We start from the raw sequence: 18,664 nt of genomic DNA on the forward strand, positions 1-18,664 counted from the left end.
TGCAGGTACGTCAAGGCCTCAGATCTTTATCCTAAAGGAATGGGAAGTCACGGAAAGGTCTGAGGGAGGGTGGGGCTGACACACCGGATCTGCATCCTGACAATGTGGCGGAGGGCCCGGAGCCCAGGTGGGCGCCTGGAGCAGTGCCTCGGGCGGGCGAGAGGAGACGTGGGGTGATGGGGAGGGTGGAGGGAGACGTGACAGAGTGAGAGGAATTCCTGGAGATCAGTCCCCTAGACCTGGGGTGCGCTGCCTGGGAGGCGGGGTGGGTGGGAGGTGTCAGGATGGCTCGGGGTTGGGGAGGGGGCCCAGCAGGATGGCAGAGAGAAGGAAGCCTGAGGACCCACCGCGTTTGGGCCACACGGTGCTGGGGACGCTGAGGCACCCACAGGGAGGCCCAGGCGGGCGGGGTCTGCATGGTTGGGTGTGGGGGGGTCTCCCCTGCAAATACAACTCCCTGAGCCACTGGGGAGAGGGGGTGGGAGCTGTGGGGGGCACGTGGTTGCCGGGGCCCTGCCGTAAGGAAACGGACACCAGGAGGAACGGACAAAGGATGCTCGCAGGAAACTTAAAGTGAGCTAGCACTCAATAGTGGCTCAGGAGTCAAACAAGTCACAGCCTCTCACCGTGGGGCCAGGCAGGGTCCCAGCACCCCGAATGCACCAAGTGCTACCCAATGGCTCGCGTTCGAATGTGAATTTCACCTCCACGAAGTCTTTTTAAAAGAGACACTACAAAGGCTTTCTGTACTAAAGGTTTTATTTGTGTAGAAAACAGGCACATAAAACATCTAACGCAGGAAAAACATAAACTCTGTGAACGCGCTCCGCCAGATGTCACGGCGCTGCGGCCGGCCGGGGTGACCTACTTTCTTTATTGTCTCTCTCTGGCTCCCCACAATAAACATGCTGCTCTCACAACCTGGAAAAGAATAGATACACGTGCCACGTTTACACATGTGCACAGGACCGTAGCGACGGCCAGTACTATTCTGACCCGCTTTTGAGGTCAATGTTGGCATATTATATTTCTTTTTTTTTTTAAATTGGTTTCAGAGAGGAAGGGAGAGGGAGAGATAGAAACATCCACAATGAGGAGAAAATCATGGATCGGCTGCCTCCTGCACGCCTCCTACTGGGGATCGAGCCCACAACCCGGGCCTGTGCCCTGATTGGGAATCTAACCGTGACCCCTCCCCCCCCCCCCCCCCCCCCCCCCCGCCGCCCGGTTCATAGGTTGACACTCAACCCCTGAGCCACGTCGGCCGAGTTTAACTGGAGATTTTAAGATGGGGTGGCTCTGTTCTCATTTTGCCAAAAAGACAGAGTTTCAAAGACATGCCCCGCTGCTCCACACCCTCCTGGGCCCGTCTCCCCTCAGTGTCTCCGGCTCAGCCGCTCAGTGCTCTGCTCTCGGCTGGCACCTCCCACCTTTCCAGCCTCCACCGCACCCCTCACCCGCCCCCCGCCCCCCCATCCTCTCAGACCTGCTCCCTGCCCGTGGGATGGGAGGTCTGGCCTGCCTCCCTGTAAGTCTCTTCCTAGCTGGGACCGGGGAGGAGGCACTGGGCCTGTCTGATCTCTGTTTTCTCACCCGGCGACTGGACACCATGGCCTCCCAGGCCGCGGGACTGCCCCGATCGGGTGTGTCCACGTGGGGATGGTCTAACCCAGCGGTCGGCAAACTCATTCGTCCACAGAGCCAAATAGCAACAGGACAACGACTGACATTTCTTTGGAGAGCCACATTTTTTAAACTTAAGCTTCTTCTAACACCACTTCTTCATAATAGACTCGCCCAGGCCGTGGTATTTTGTGGAAGAGCCACACTCAAGGGGCCAAAGAGCCGCCTGTGGCTCGCGTGCCGCGGTTTGCCGACCACGGTTCTAACCTGTGTGCTTTTCTGTGTGGATGCCATCCTATCTAATAAAAGAGTAATGTGCAGATTGACCATCACTCCAACACACAAGATGGCCAGCAGGGGAGGGCAGCTGGGAGGGACCAGGCCTGCAAGGGAGGGCAGTTAGGGGTGACCAAGCCGGCAGAGGAGGGAAGTTGGGGGCAACCATGCCTGTAGGGAAAGGCAGTTGGGAGGGACCCAGGCCTGCAGGGGAGAGCAGTTGGGGGAAAACAGGCTGGCAGGGGAGCCGTTAGGCATCAATCAGGCTGGCAGGGGAGTGGTTAGGGGGTGATCAGGCTGGCAGGCAGAAGCGGTTAGGGGCAATCAGGCAGAGGCAGGCGAGTGGTTGGGAGCCAGCAGTCCTGGATTGTGAGAGGGCAGTCAAACATCCCTCGAGGGGCCCCAGATTGGAGAGGGTGCAGGCTGGGCTGAGGGACACACACCCCCGTGCACGAATTTTGTGCACCGGGCCTCTAGTAAGTCAATAAAATTGTTTATCAAAAATTAGCAGCTAAGTTCAGCCGGCAAGGAGGCTTCCGTGGAGAGAAGCGGACACACTGTATCTCCCAGGAAATGCTGCCCTGGCTTTTCAGTGGGAACAGCGGTTTACGATGCGTTGCCTGCGAGCAGCTGGCAGAGCCCACCGCTGTGGGAAAAATGTTCCTCGGAGCTGACACGGGGGCCGGTTTGATGAGGTTTTATTTTTTAAGATTAACCTCCAAACCCACTGCATTCCAGGAAACGGCAAGTTTACACTGGTTTTCTGTTTTTAATGGACTTACAATAAAAGGAAATATTTAAAGTTTAAAAAATAGATGGCACTTGAAAGTTCATTTTTCAAGTCATCCCATGAGCAAAGACAAATAAACGATAAAAAGAGAAACTTAAAAGACGTCGCTGTAATAAAGATAGCCATCGCCTCGGGCAGACGCTGAACGAGGCAGGAGCCGGGGCCACGCTCCGCCAAGGGGCCGCGGGGCTCCCAGCTGTGCACCTGGGCGAGTGGGGGGAGCAGCTACCAACTTCCGGGCCTTGACCCCCCAGGGACTCAACAAAAGGGGTGCCAACCCCCCATCATCCCCCAGGAGATGGGTGCTCTGAGCCAACAGCAAATGACGTGGGTTTTCTGGAGTGGAGCCACCAGGGGCCCAGTGGGGGTGGCTGGAAATGCGGGGGGAGGGAGAGGAAGTGGAGCGATTGAAGAGAAACAGCTACTCCAGGCGAACCCACCAACCTGATCCCCCAAACATGAGCAAGGCTAAAGCTAACAGTCGGGAGAAAGCCACCGTGAAGATGTGACATCATTCCAGACTCCAGAGGAAACAGAAGTGGTAGAGCAGCTGAAAATAATCCTATCTATAAAGAGGCAATATGCTAAGTGACCATCACTCCGTCACAAAGATGGCTGCACCCACAGCTGAGGCCAAGTTCCCATAAGGAGCCTTAACAAGCAATCAGCAGGGACCTGAGGCTACGCCCTCTCCCGTTCCCTTGGGCTTGACAGGGGACCTTGGGCTGTGTCCCCCACCCTGCAGGGCTTGACAGGGGACCTCAGGCCTCGCCCCCGACCTGGCAAGGCTTGACAGGGGACCTCAGGCCTTGCCCCCACCCAGCAGGGCTTGACAGGGGATCTCAAGGTGTGCTTCCCATCCTGGTGCTGGGCTAGGAGACCTCAGGCCACACCCCCCGCCTCATCACCGGGCCAGGGGACCTGAGGCTGCGCCCCCCCGCCTGGCTGGGCTTGACAGGGGACCTCAGGCCGTGTCCCCCACCCAGCGGGGCTTGACGGGGGACCTCAAAGTGCACCCCCAGTGCTGGGTTGGGGGAACTCAGGGCTTGACAGGGGACCTGAGGCTGCGCCCTCCCTCCTGGCAGGGCTTGACAGGGGACCTCAGGCCATGCCCCTGCCCCGGTCTGGGCTGGGGGACCTCAGGCCATGCCCCCCGTCCGGGCGTCAGGCCAGGGGACCTGAGGCTATGCCCCCTGCCCAGCAGGGCTTGACAAGGGTGAGACTGGCCGGGTCTGGACCTAGCCCAATGCGGGGGTTGCGGCTGGGTCTGGGTCTCACGCGATTGTGAGGTGCATGTGGATGGGTGGGAACTTGACTCTGGGTCCCGTGGTGAGCCCCAGACTCTGACAGGAGGAAGGTTTTCATATACATTTTACTAATTTTCTTTCATGTCTGACACTTCTATTATAGAGAAAGGGCAAATAGCAATATTAAATTATTTCCTCTAATGAATCCCCTTTTAATGTGCACGAATTTCGTGCACTGGGCTACTAGTCCTCAGATAAAAATGCTGAGGGTTATCGAAAACGATAAAAACCTAGGAAAGCAAAACTGGCTTAGATGAGACAAAAACAGGTGGTCGTGAGAACGAGCCAATGAGAAATCCTGGCACTGAAAGGTGTGCTTCTTGAAACTCACAGCCCGACAGCCAGGATACACCTGGTCGGACACACGGCAAACAGAGCGGGGGAGTTGGAAGGTCTGACTGAGACAGTGGCCCCGAGGTGAAGCCAGGAAGCAGATAAAAATGGAAGGGTTGTGGGCTGAAAAGCAAATTGTTGGCGGTGGGAGCTGGCCGAGAACAGCAAACAGAGCGGGGGAGTTGGAAGGTCTGACTGAGACAGTGGCCCCGAGGTGAAGCCAGGAAGCAGATAAAAATGGAAGGGTTGTGGGCTGAAAAGCAAATTGTTGGCGGTGGGAGCTGGCCGAGAACAGGTCTGCCTTGCTTCATGGTGAAACCTACTACCTCCGAGGGAGGCGAGCAAAGCTGAGAAGCTGTCCGAGACAAGAAGACAGGTTACCCGCAGAGCGGGCTGGGCTGGGGCAGGAGCTTCTAGGCCACAGGAACACGGCTGTCACCGAGGACCGTGCAGCCAGCTCAACCATCGCCCGGGAGCGCGCATGCGGCACCGGCGTCGGGCGGGCAGTCTAGGAAAGAGCTGCCCCGACAAGCCATCCCCCAAAGGTTGACCCCCGGTGACCATTCGCGCGGAGGAAGCCAGCCCAGGAGGAGAGAGGACGTGGGAACGAGGGTGAACTCAGAAACGCGGTTAAGGCGTTACTCCTGACTGCGGAACGGCTAACTGCGTGTGTTACCGGGAGGGAGACCGGGATTCTAACGACAGTAACGGCCTGCGGGGCGTGATGTTCGGTGGGAAGGGGGGTGGGATCCGGGAGGGCTTCCAACTCGGTGATGACGACGTCTGGTGACATAGCTGTGTCTCAACGCCTGCCGCTGCCGAGCCAACAGAGAAAAGAGGATGGTGAGACCCTCACCGGCCCGACAGAAGGCCGATGGGAGACAAAGGAATGAAGCAGCTAGAAAACGAGAAGCTGGACGGCAGCGGCGGTCCGGTCCAAACACGTGCGGGCTGCAGAGACCCGACGGCCAGCCTCCCGCCGCGCCGTGTCGCTGAGCATGTTCACACATGTGAAGAGGTGTGCAACCATGGATGTAAAGACCTGAGGGAAGGAGTTAGCTCTGGGACAGGGTGGGGGCCCCCGGGGTGGAGCCCGGCGCAGCCTGCCGTGGGCGGGGGCGGGGGCGGGGATAGCACAGTGTCACTCCTGAGTGGACTGTTTTAAGGGTTCACAGGCAAGGCTCCTGGAAGCAGGTCCCGGGCTGCTAAGTGCAGGGTGAGCCCACAGCTTCCCTCCACGCCGCCCGGGGCCCACGACAGCCGCCCCGCTCCAGCCGCCGGCAGTGACTCAGCCCCAGGAAATTACAGGCTGCCACGCACGGTGGGCGCCCGTCAGAGGAGTGGCCCCTGGTGGACATGTGGGGGGCAGGAGAGCTGGCAGCAAGGCCGGAGGTCTGGGGGTGGGGACAGGGCCTCTGCCTAGGGTGACTCAGGTCACGCCTTCCAGGAGCCACAGACAGACCCCAGCTAGAGGGGGGTGTGGGGGGAGCCACAGACAGACCCCAGCAAAATGGGGGTGTGGGGGAAGCCACAGACAGGCCCCAACTAGAGGAGGGTGTGGGGAGCCACAGACAGACCCCAGCTAGAGGAGGGTGTGTGGGGAGCCACAGATAGACCCCAGCTAGAGGAGGGTGTGTGGGGAGCCATAGACAGACCCCAGCTAGAGGGGGGTGTGGGGGGAGACACAATAGGCCCCAGCTAGAGGGGGGTGTCGGGGGAGACACAGACAGACCCCAGCAAAATGGGGGTGTGAGGGGAGCCACAGACAGGTCCCAGCTAAAGGGGGGTATGGGGGGAGACACAGATAGGCCCCAGCTAGAGGGGGGTGTGGGGGGAGACACAGACAGGCCCCAGCTAAAGGGGGGTGTGGGGGGAGCCACAGACAGGCCCCAGTTAGAGGGGAGTGTGGGGGGAGACAGAGACAGGCCCCAGCTAGAGGGGGTGTGGGGGGAGCCACAGGCAGGCCCCAGCTAGAGGGGGTGTGGGGGGAGCCACAAACGGGCCCCAACTAAAGAGGGCTGTGGGGGGAGCCACAGACAGGCCCCAGCAAGGAAGATAGGGTCAGGGCACAGGACCGGCCTGGTGGGTGCTGGGCAACTGCCCCATGAGGCCCCTCCGAGCCTCAGCTCCCCGTGACAAGGGAGCAGCGCCCTCGCCTGGCCAGGTGCCAACTGAGAAAGAGAATGCCCGGCCACCAACGCTGGCCTCTGAACCCTCCCAGGCTCCAGTCCCAGGCCTGCTGAGCTCTCCTGGGCTGAGCTGTGGACCAAGGACCTGAGGCTCGGCACGGGGGTCTGAGCGGCTGTGCCCCCCGCTCCCCTCCGCCCCCTTTCTCCCAGCACAGAGCTAGTTTTCTGTGTTCATGGAAGGAAAAGGATTAAGACAGAAAAAACTGGCCGCTGGGGTCTCCCTTTCCTCCTGCTCCCATCTCCCAAGGCGCCTGCCTCGCCAGCGCCCCCTGGTGCCCCCGAGGAGGTGTTTCCACGCTGACTCGGGCAGAGCTGTGAGGTCACAGGACAGACGGGTCTCCTCTCGCGTTTTCTAAGCCGCGCGTGACGGTGGGAACACGAGTGCTAACACATCCGATGCTCAAGGCACTTAGAGCAGCAAAGTCTGTTCCCCCTTCGGGAACTGCCAATCACCCCAGAAAAGGCCGCGGAAACCCCAGGGTGCTCCAGCAGGTGGCGCTGCCGCCCGTCGGAATGGGAGTTGGGCGCGGATCCCCATCTGGAAAGTGGGAGGGGTGACCATCTGCTGTTCCCCATTCCAGAGAAGCAGGAAGAGTGACCAGCAGGACTCAGCGGGGGGGCGGGGGAGCAAGAGCAATTATCCTGGGTCACCAAAGCCACCTGCTGCCACACCCCTCCCCCTCCCCCTCCCCAGCACCCAGCAGTCCCCACAGGTGCCCACGGGCCCCGACACCCATGCCCCCACTCCTCTGCTCGCCCGCTCCCACTGCCCCCCCCCACCCGGTCCTCTGGGCTCTGGGCTCTGGAGCTACAGCACTGAACACGGCACACGAATGTCCCGAAGTTGGGAATCTACTTTGAAATGAAAACCAGATGAAGTCAATGTGGCGAACGCTCGCGATGGTTCAGGAAGACGGGGGCCCGCAGCACTCCTGTCGCTGCTCCTGTGCGTTGCCGTGTTTGACATCGTCCCGAACACGGCTCTTTAACTTTCACTGAGGGCCGAGCGCAGAGCCCACGGAGGACGTGGCCAGCCACCACCAGAGAGGGAGCTGGGCCCTCCCGTGGGGGGCTGCCTGGGAGTTCCACGTGGGGCCGGGGGCCGGGGGCTCTCAGCACAAAGCCCTCGACACTTCAGGAGTCACTTTCTCCTCGTCCAGGACCCACAGATCCACCTGGGACCCGGGACGGTCCAGAGCAGGGCCCAGGTCTCAGAGCAGCCCAGAGGATCCTGGAACTGTGGGGAGGCCTGACCTTGGCCAACAGCCCCCCCCACCCCGACCTCTGAGCCCTGCATAGCTCACTGTGGGGGCTTCTGGCCCAGTTCAAGTTGTTCCCCAAGTCCCAGGCCCTGCAGACCAGCCCTGTGCCCTGCCCGCCACCTGCACTCACCCTCCAATGAGCTGGAGGACTCGCTCCATTTCCCAGAAAGCAGCAGCCGCCCTTTGAGGCCGGCGGGACTTTCTGGGGCACAGTGCGAACCCCGCAGACACTCCCAGCACAAGTTCCGTGGAAGGGGTGTCTACCCTCCCAATGAGGTCCCACAGGGCCGAGGTATGGGGGCCCCACCAGGACAGTCTGACCATCTGTGGCCTGAGAAAGGTCGCTGGGCTGGTGAGCAGAGTCCTCGTCCACAGCGGGCCCGGAGGGTGGTCCCACGCCGGCCTGGCTCACAGGCAGCAGCACCGTGGGCGCGTCCGCTGGCACCGTGGCTCAGGGCCGTTCGTCTCCCGAAGTCCTGCCAGAGGCTCGGATGCGCTGGGGACTGAAGTCTGGCTTTGGTCCCGGGGAAGCGCCCAAGGCCTGAGTGGTGAAATCCCAGGGCAGGGCGTCTGGACCACGGGGCTGGGTTCACTGATCTTTAATGACCCGATGGAATTCAGCAACAGACTCAGCCGCAGAGTGCAGACGGTCACTGTTCCTGGTGCTTTAGCTGGTCTCTCAACCACCACCACCCTCACGGTGGCCCGAGCCCCTGGCCTGGGGAGCCCACCTGAGCTGGCCCCGGGGCGGTGTGGGCCCGTCCAGGACCACGGCCGCAGGACCAGTGGGCTCAGATGCACGGCCTGGCTGAGCACCTGGTGCAGGGTTCTGTCCCTCCTCCACGGCCGTGAAGGCTGGAGCGACGGGAAGCACAGCTGACAGCGATGGCCACACCGGCTGGGCTGGGCCTGCAGGATGAAGCGAAGCGGCTCCGGGCCTGGCGGATGGATCGGCCGGACCGCCTCGCAGGAAGGGCTGAACCCTGAGTGTGTGATCAGAAGGGCCTCGACTCAGCTTGAGTCACCGTCGCTGTCTGCCGCATCTCGGCGGCTAATGTGTATAGGACACGTGCCGTGCGTGTTCCAGGCTCCGTGCCGACACACCAAGCACGCCAGCTCCTGCCACCAGAGAATAACCTCTTGAGATTTAAAGGGGCCGATGGCTTCCCCGAGGTCGCGCCACGAGTCAAGGGCGGAGCTGAGGCCTGGGCAGGGAGCAGCGCAGCGGCCCAGCCGGCTTCCAGCACAGCAGCCCGCCAGGGGCAGGACACGCGCCGACTCGGCGCTTGGGGCGCACCGGGACGCACAGAAACCCTGCTGCTCTGTCAGATGCCGTCGCAGGGAGGCAGAACGGGCCCCAGACAGAACCAACGTCCCGCTCACTTGCATCCATTTCCCTCCGATCTGCCTATCGTGTGCCAGGGCTGCTCCCTCCGGGACTATACAATCAAAGGCATGAGTGAATTCCTGCACCCTGCTTGTTACAGACAAACTCAGAACTCAGGGTATGTCTGACACTCCTGAATCCCTCTCCACACACACACGTGTACACACACACGTGTACACACACACACACACACACACACACAGGTGCCTGCGCTTCTATCCCCATTTCCAAAAAAGAGTGTGCTTTAAGAAAATTCCGCACGTGTCTAATTTCCTTTCTCAGGAAATCAAAGCAATCGCAGGAGCTGCTTCCTGGGGCTCCAGTCCCGCCTCCCAGCCCCGTCCTCACGCCGCTGCGCCGCTGGGAAGGGGCTCACGGAGCGGCTGCAGCCTGCCTGTTGCTGGAGAACAACAAACCCCGCACCTGGAGGTCCTGATGGCGGGGAGGCCAGCAGGAGCTGCTCTGCCCCGTGAGCCCCGCCACCCTGCAGGCCCAGCGGGGAGCCGGGGAAGGTGCACTCCTGCCCGTTGGCCCCGCGCTGCAGCCACCTGCCTTGAGGAGCCCGTTCTACTAAGAAGCATCGCATCAGGCCTCGGGCCACACCCGTTAGCCAGGGGTGGGCAAACTTTTTGACTCGAGGGCCACCATGGGTTCTTAAACTGGACCGGAGGGCCGGAACAAAAGCATGGATGGAGTGTTTGTGTGAACTCATATAAATTCAAAGTAAAGGAGCGGAGGGGAGAGCAAGAGAACCGGATAGAACAGCCGGATCCGGCCCGCGGGCCGTAGTTTGCCCACGGCTGTGTTAGACCCTGTGTGCCGTGCCGTTGGAGGAAGACGGCAGCAGCCCTCGGCGCCCGCACTGCGAGCCGGTGAGGCGGGGCACGGGCGCTCGCTCCGGCATCTGGGACACGGACCTCCTCAGGGTGTCGCTCCCGAGCCCGGCCTCTTAGGAAGGAGACGTCACAGTAAGAGGAAGACGCTTTCTTCAAACAGCTCACGTTTATTATCGGTAACAATAAAAAATCCTGTAAAGACCGTCGGCCTTGTATCACCAAGAGTGAGGTAACAGGGTTACAAAACCGTTACAGAAGGTGATGCGCGGACAGTGCATTCAGGGAGGAGGGGAAACCAGGTGGTTAGTGCGGGGAGGCAGGGGCAGCAGCCGGGAGCGCAGGGCACGGGGAGGCGGGCCGCGTCACGGAGCCGGGCGAGGCCCTGCACAGGGAGCGCGTGCACGTCTGTTCCTGACCCCTACAGACGCCTTCAACTCGGGGTGAACCAGTGCCGCTTCCCCACCCACTTAAAAAGAACACACCCTCAGCCTGGGGCGGGGGGGGGGGGGGGCGGTGGCTGTGAGTCAGACAGCTCTACCAACGTCCCTGGGCTGATGTGCAGTGGTGACCGGAATATTCTCTTTTTTTCCAAAACTTTTTTTTATTGATTTTTTACAGAGAGGAAGGGAGAGGGAGAGAGAGTTAGAAACATCGATGAGAGAGAAACATGGATCAGCTGCCTCCTGCAGACCCCCTACTGGGGATGTGCCCGCAACCAAGGTACATGACCCTGACTGGAATCGAACCTGGGACCCTTCAGTCCGCAGGCCGACGCTCTATCCACTGAGCCGAATGGAGTGTTTTCTTGGCAGCTGTCAGCAAAGTCGCCATCTGAGACGAAGGGAGGGAGGGAGAGAGAGAGGGAGAGAGAGGAAGAGGGGGAGAGGGAGAGAAGGAGAGAGGGGGAGGGGGGAGGGGGTAGGGGGGAGGGGGAGAGGGGGAGAGAGAGAAGGGACCACCTTCAGGTCCTTATGACTTGGAAGCAGGAGGGCCGACTGGCAGCAGCACTAACCCTGGAAGGAGCTCGAGGTGCCGTGAGGAGCTTCCCTTTCCGGAGGAAATGCACAGCCGTGTTCCAGGGCCACGGTCTCGGGAGCCCAGGACCACGTCAGTGTGCGGGCGGGTGGGCCAAGAGCCTCACTGACCGGGCCGGAGGGCTGCGCACTGCTCCCCGTCCCCCTGGCACCCCCCTCGGGCCGCACACGGGCCCACAAAGCTCTCCAGCCCCACGGACGCCCACCTTCGAGCAGCCTGAAACCCACGCAGCCAGGACTGGTGCGCGTCGCACACACGGCCCCGGCCGGTGGGTTCCAGGCACACACACACCTGCCGCGCCCGCCACAGCACGTCTTCGTCATGAGGCGACCGATGTCGCCCAGACAGATCCCAGAAGAACTGCCTCCCCCATAAAAAGCGGAGAACGAGGGCCGACCCCAGACGGACCCATCGTTGTGAATGGGAACAGAGAGACTACGTGGGAGGCAAGCCAAGCTCCGAGCGGTTCCGCCCTGTGCACAGCCTGACGCCGGGCGAGGTCCTCCGTGCCCGCCCGCCAGCCGCACTGCCGTGCCCACACCCACGGTCACTGCCTCTCAGAGACGCAGGCTCCCACAAGCCCCACGCCATCCTGGAGTGGCCACGCCGTGAGCGGGCTGGCTGGAGAAAGTGAACCGGGCAGTTTCAAAATGGCAACTGTGACCGGCTGTTCAGGGAACCCCCTGGGACCAGGGAGCCTGGGCTCTGCTGCTCTGAGGCTCTGGGGGCGCCGGCGAGCTACGCCTGGAATGAGCTCAGACCCCACGTGCGGGCAGGACCGGCAAGGCACCAGGAGAGGGCGAGTGCCCGCAGCCCAGTGCCCGCACAGCAAGCCCTGCTCTGAGTGCCAGCAAGGAGGAAGGAGAGAGACAATCGTGTTTAATGATGGCGGGGTGCCTGGCGTCACAGGGGCCCGGACCCAGCACCCACTGGAGAGCCGTGGATCCATCTGGCCCGGAAGCCGGGTGCGGACTCCCCCAGGCCGCCTCTCAGTCCTTCCAGGATAAGCGGCGTCTGTTCTAAGGAGGCCGCAGGCTGCCGCTCAGTCCACGACAGGCCGGTGACAGCAGGGAGGTGAGGGCTCCGCGCAGGAGGCCAGACCGCCTCGGAAGGCTGGCGGAGGGATTGTGGACAGTAGGGAGGTGATCCAAACATTTTTTGCATCAACAGTGGAGGCAAAGTCTACCTCCCAACTGGCATATAAACTACGCTCCTTCGCGATAGCCCTTGTGCTCGGGTGATTTTGTGCGCGCTGCATACAAAACCTATGGCTATTGATTTGAGTTGGGTTAAGCTACCTGTCCGGAGTCGGGGTCAGGGACTACGTTTCCCATCTCGAGAGCTACCTGCTACCTAGGGTGGGGCGAGGGGCTCAGCACTGGCCGCTGGTGGAGCGCTGGGCCGTCCGAGGAGAGGCACTACCTGGACGCCATGGAGCTGGAGTGGGACTGGCTGGACGAGGTGGTGGCGGCGCTCAGCTGCGAGAACCCGCTGTGGCTGGACTCCAGGCTGGTCATGGAGCCCCTGCAAACAGCAAGCGAGGGCGCGGCGTGAGGCCCGAGCCGCCCGGCTTCCCTCACTGTGCCCACCTCCCGCCAGTCCTGCTCTCCGCGCCCCCTACTCAGCAGCCCCTCCTCCCGCCAGGGTCCCTAGGACAAGGTTCCCCGCTGCCCTGGGCCCCGCCGCCGCCGGGGCCGTACCTGAAGTCCTCGGAGCCGATCACCTCGGTGTAGTACATCACTTTACACTTGTGGGAGGAGACCTGCAGGGAGGCCAGCACGTCGTCCACGCGGGGCAGGTTGGTGGCGGCGCACGCGGGCATGCTGTGGAATTTCCACTGCAGGATGTAGAAGCCCGGCCACCGGGTCACGTGGGAGCCCTGGAACGAGCCGGGCAGGCTGCTGAGGTCTCCTTTCCTGGGCCTCGCCTGCAGGGGGTCTGCCAGAGCCCAGGGAGCGCCCCCAGTCCGCCCGGATTCAGCGGGGTCACTGCCCGCCGGGATGGGAAGGACCTGCTTGCTACTCTGGGTCATCACCAGGGCCGCTGCCAGCCAGGCCTCTGCTAGGGGCTGGGAAGGCCGCAAGGGTGACACTGAGTTTGTCTGCCCAGGACCCGCCGCCGCCTCGGGGGCAGAAGGCCAGGACACGAGAGTTCAAGAGGGCCCTTTGCTCGGCCTTGAGGGGGTCAAGAAGGTCATGTGGACCAGGCAATGCTCTCGCACACACTTCCATGATCTTACCAACGTGTTCTGTGTTAACAGGAAGTCCATCCCAAACCAAATGTCAATCTGTGAAAACTACCTCCTCCGTTAATTCTGGAATTGGGACGGATGTAGCTTAAAAGGCCCGTGATTTTTCACTGAAGCAGCTATTTCCTGGACTCTGCTTCTAAGACACCAGGACACTGACAGGCTCAGCCCTAAAACGAATGGCAGCAAAACCACGCATCTGCTCTGAGAGCCCGAAGCACCGAGAACACCTTCTGAGCAGGCACTCAAAGCAGCCGCCGAGTCTCACCGAGGAACTGACGGGGCGCCTACATGTATAACAGGCTAAGTGACCGACTGCCTGTCCATCCGACCGAACGACCATCCGACTGTCAACCAGCACATATGATGCGTACTGGCAATTTCAAAATAAACGTTGACTCGCGCATGCGTGATGCATGTAAAGCTCTCGCTGGCGCCAACAGTGCACATGTTTCGATCTGTCATTGTCGATGGTGAATTTGGTTGTTTTTGTTGACATTCTGAAGCTGAAAGTGGCTGCGTCAACAGAATATGTCTGAAGACCAACTACTGGCACAACTCTTGGTCACTTAGCTTTTATATGTATAGGTACATTTCAGTAATTTTCTTTCATCTCTGACACTTCTATTACAGAGAAAGGGCGAATAGTGATATTAAAATATTTCTTCTAGTTAACTTTCTTTCAATGTGCACGAATCCGTGCACCGGGCCACTTGTTTTAAATGAACTGGAATGCCCAGTAAGACACGTCACAGTCCCTGAGACACCCGTTTCTCTCCCTTCATTTAGGGGACGGGAACACATGGCATGCAGCCGGGGCGCGGTGGTGGCGTCCCCGAACCCCAGCTGTGTGCGCAGTGCCTTCCCTCCTCCCGGGTCCCCTCTGTGAATCCATTTCCAAAGCAACTCACGCCCTTTAGACGTAAGGCCTGGGCTCTGTGCAAAACCAGGCCTGAGCCCTCTGCTCCAAGTCACTCTGATCTGACTAGACACGGAATTCGCACCTCCGTGCCCACAGACACACACACGGCACCGCCATGCGGGCGGGAGTGAGGCGACAGCCCCGCCGCAGGACAAACCACCGAGCGGGAGTCGCCGACATATCACCTGCACGCTCTCCCCTTCTCTGCAGATGAGCGGCGACTCCACCATGCTGTAGTCCCGGCCCAGCTGCCAGGCCCTGTCGATCAGCTGCACGTTGTTCCCCCCGGGAGACGTGATGCTATGCGCCCCCAGGGAGTCCTTCTTGGGTGGCTGTGGTGACCTCTTGGAGTGGTAGATGTTGAAGACAATGTCCCCTTTGCACACGTCAAAATCCCACGTGATCACCGAAGAGGCATCCACGATCTGAACGAGGATCTGGAGGAAGGGGACATATATAGGCGTCATCCCCATGGCCGCGAGGGCCCGTGCCCGCTGCCGTGGCTCCCGGGCGCCCAGCCAGCTGTGTGCTCGGAGGAGACCCCGTCAGCCATCGGGTCCCCTCGGCCCCTGGTGCTGCTCTGCGGCTGGGCCCTGAGCTGGGCGCTTTGTTGGCCAGCCCACAGCCCAGGGCTCCCCAGCACACGATCTCAGACAGCCCTCCAAAAACTGGGTCCGCGCTCTGAAAACTCTCAGCAATACAAGACGGGTGGAGGTCAAGGCGGGTCCAGGGAGTCCATGGACTGCTCTGGGCTGGGAGCTCAGGGAAGCTAAACCAAGAGCACATGGAGGAGGGACGCTCTGCCAGCCGCCCCTCTGCTCACAGTGGGACAGTGGCGGCCGTGGGGCGGGAGGAGGGAGCCCCGTGGCTTGGGGTGGGACGAGCCCGGGGTTGAGAGCCAATCTAAAATCTGCACCTTATATGGCGCCACAGAAAGCTTCCCGGCAGGGAACGATCAAAGTTAGTTTCGGGAGATTACCGCGGGAGGGCGTGAGAATCAGAAGGAGCTGGGAGAAGGTCTGTGTTCACTGGAAGCCCAGCAGAAGCCAGGCCCGCGCCCCTCCCCTGCGCCCCCTCCCCTGCGCCCCCACAAGTGGCCTCTGCATGGCGTCTTAGCACTTTGCTGTCTTCAATTCACCATTGCCCCTTCTCGCTGCCAAAACACCACTTTGGAAGTTCCTTAACGAGCAGGTCCAAAAAGCACAGGGTCATGTCTGCGAACAGTGGTGGCCCTAACGACTTGCCCTGCCCCCCCACACCCCGCAAAGTGGCTCCCCCAGGGCGAAGCTCTCGGAGATGTGCACCCCTCGGCTGACAGGCCCCCTCTCTCCTGCCTTCACATGGGACACTTAATTCAGCCTCATTTTAGACCCATCACTGTCCTTGGTTTGCGCTTTACTGAATATCCAAAGCGGAAACGGAGCGGGCCCAAGCCAGCAGCCCGCTCTCTGAATGCCACTGGGGGTCCACGTCCTCTCCGCGGCCGAGCCAGCAGCCTGGCGCTGGGGCTCAGGGAGGGAGACTGGCGGTGAGCCCCTCACACCCACGGCGTCAGGACAGTGCGTGTAAGACAGGACGCTTCTGCCCCACAACGCGACAGCAAGAGGGGAAATTTCTCCTCACTGCACTAGGCCAACAAAAATGGGGAATCCCTTTTAATATGAATAACCGAACTCCGCCCATAAAACACAGCAAATGAAACTTGTACCCCTGCACAGACTAACCCCAGGAGTCAACCTCCGAGCCGGCCAGCGAGCGCGAGGGGACCCACCGCGCAGCTCCCTCGATGCTCAACCACAGTCCGGGGACCAAGCCCCTGCTCTCCTCTCCGCCTGCGCCTGCGGGAGGACCCTGACCACCCGCGGGGGAGGGGCCCGGCCGGCGCACCTCGTGGGGGGCTCCTTTGAAGACGCTGGCGGACTGGTAGATGGTCTCGGTCCAGAGCTTGAGGTCCTCGTTTTCCAGCTCCTCCGCAGTCCGGTACAGGGACTTGGGGACCAGCCCGCCCTCCGGCACTTCACACTGCAAAGCAGACCCCCGGTGAGCGCTGAGCAAACAGCGTGTTGACCCTGACCATCAAGGGCTGTGCCGGCCCCGCCGGGCAGGCCGCCCCGGAGCTGCTGGGGAAGCGGAAGCCGGCGGTGCGTGGAGCCCGCAGCACTTGGCCACTGACTCCCAGAACTCCTTGCCCCCGTCTGGCTGTAAGGAAATGAGAACGAGCTGAAGCTGAGCTACCACGGAATTCACACTAACGTGGATGGGGCTCTGGACTCGATTGCTAACGCTGGTTCTGTGAGAATGACAGGTATTCACACTGCCCGTGAAGGGAAACGTTAGGAAGGGGGTTTATTACTTTTATTTCTGTAATTACGGTCCAGATACGTGAGCAATGACGAAAGCTCCGTGTCTACTGCCAGTCAAATGACTGCCGTAACATCAGCCAGAAGCGCATGGCGCACAGCTTCTTGGGAAGGGGCGGCTGCTTCGGGATTTGCCTGCAGCAGGCTGCGGTGAATGGAAGCTGTGCATTTCGCAAGCTTCCTAATTCACCTCGACACGATGACGTCGTCCCGCAGCTCATAAAACCCACGTGCTTCCCGTGTAATCAGCGCTGGGCGGCGACCACAGGAACCAACATGATGGACACCTGTCACAGCCGTGCCGTCTCGTTAGAGACCTCACACGGCCGGGCGGTTAAACCCTCTTGTGCAGCAGAACGAGGTGAGTGCCGCCTCTTCCACACCAGCCTGGACACAAGCAGAGCGAGGGGAGGAAGCTCGAGGGCCGGTGCGGCGACCTCCCTCAGCTACGAGGGGCTCCCTCCTATCTGAACGCCGCATGGCGGTCAGGTGACACGAGGCCCCCCTGGCCGTGAGCCGTCTCCTGCTCCCACGAGCTTCCCACGGGAGCGACCGCCTGAGGGTCCTCTCAGGGAACACAGGTCGCGGGCGGGCTTCTACTGTCTGACCTTGGGGCGAGGTCACGGGCACCGGGGCAGTCCGGGCCCTGTAGCTGGCATGCTCCCGCACGGCACTGTGGTACACCTGCCACTCCCCACGGAGGAACTCGGAGCGGAACATGAATGCTGCTTAAATTCCTCTCACCATCCAGAAAGATTCACCTAGACCCCAACTCATTAGCTGAACACATGTGTCGAGCCCAGGAGGACCCACCTTGAAAAGACCACTTCCTCTACAGGAAGGATGAGCGCTTCCCTAATGACAGCCTGGCTCCTGAAGCCACGCCCGCTCCGGTCCCTGGGCCTCTGCAGCTGCGGTGCCTCCCCGCTCACAGGCAGGCGAGCCCCAGCGGCTGCAACGTCCTCAGGGAATCACACACCCTGACTTCCTCCTCACGGCTCAGGGCAGAGACGGGCAGGAGCAACTCAATGCATTAAAAATCCAAAATCACATGGAAGAGTAGGATTTATCCTCTTTAAAATGCCATCCTGATTCATTATCAATGGGGAAATCTTTTTGAAAATAACGTTGATTTTGTTAACAGTGCTTTAAAAAAACATACAGCTCTGCCCTAACTGGTTTGGTTCAGTGGATAGAGCGTTGGTCTGCGGACTGAAGGGTCCCGGGTTCGATTCCGGTCAAGGGCATGTACCTTGGTTGTGGGCACATCCCCAGTAGGAGGTGTGCAGGAGACAGCTGATCGATGTCTCTCATCGATGTTTCTAACTCTCTATCCCTCTCCCTTCCTCTCTGTAAAAAAGTCAATAAAATATATTAAAAAAAAAAAACAAAAAAAACCACACAGCTCCTCCACAACGGCTGAGAAATCTGACTCGGAAAGACAGCACTTTACGATCTCACTCACGTGGGGAATCTAAGGAACAACGTGCACCAACATCCGACTCACACGAAGCGGAGGGATAAAGCAAGCTGCAACTAGATTAGACTCTACAGCGAGCTCCCTTCAGTGTTTAACAACGAGGAAACGTGCGCCTTAGCAAAAATCACCTAAACGGTGCATCAGAGAGATGCCAGCCAAAAACAATAGAAACAAACCCAGTAACCCAAACGGAAATTCTGAAAACCGCTGCGCAGACCCCCCGCCCCCCGTGAGGAGCCCAAGGGGCAGGATGTGCTGCGCACGCACCATGCACTCCCCTCCCAGGAAGTCGGGGATGACCTCCTTGTCGATGTAGTCCAGCAGGCCGCCGGGGCCCTGGTAGTCGTTCCCCGCGTAAATGAGGAACTTCCGCCGGGTGTTGTCGTCGATGAACGGGCTGACCTGTCGGTGAGAGAGCCGGGAGTCACCTCTGCTTGGCCACCTGGCCTTCAGGGGCTGAGGGACAACGTGACACCACGAGTGGGGAAAGGGAGTGTGAGTCTGACACCCTTTTGGAAAGTCCATCTGCACGACATGGGGACCCTCGGGAATCCTTCCTTCCCCTCAACAGCTGGAGAAGTTTTGTGTCTTTCCCTGACAACGTGTTTTTTCTAAC

At 60.4% G+C, this 18,664-nt stretch overlaps 1 protein-coding gene across 8 annotated transcripts in view; it reads right to left on the reverse strand.

The window, feature by feature from the left end:
• Positions 1-738: 738 nt before the first annotated feature.
• The window catches only part of SEC14L1 (SEC14 like lipid binding 1), a 46,109-nt gene continuing 28,183 nt past the window's right edge, over positions 739-18,664 (reverse strand). For 3 of the 8 annotated variants that reach the window (XM_080681439.1, XM_080681437.1, XM_080681438.1), the window contains exons 13-18: positions 18,316-18,450; positions 16,096-16,230; positions 14,394-14,645; positions 12,739-12,917; positions 12,461-12,562; positions 11,901-12,151 (exon numbers count right to left, since the gene is read on the reverse strand). In XM_080681439.1, coding sequence (XP_080537565.1) covers positions 12,058-12,151; positions 12,461-12,562; positions 12,739-12,917; positions 14,394-14,645; positions 16,096-16,230; positions 18,316-18,450 — 897 coding nt within the window. In that variant the 3' untranslated portion in view covers positions 11,901-12,057. Of the gene's footprint in view, positions 922-10,150; positions 10,835-11,900; positions 12,152-12,460; positions 12,563-12,738; positions 12,918-14,393; positions 14,646-16,095; positions 16,231-18,315; positions 18,451-18,664 lie in introns of those variants that run through there. The other 5 variants (XM_080681444.1, XM_080681442.1, XM_080681440.1 and 2 more) reach the window with 3 other exon arrangements.

This window comes from Plecotus auritus (assembly GCF_963455305.1).
Source record: "Plecotus auritus genome assembly, chromosome: 7".
NCBI classification, from domain to species: Eukaryota; Metazoa; Chordata; class Mammalia; order Chiroptera; family Vespertilionidae; genus Plecotus; species Plecotus auritus.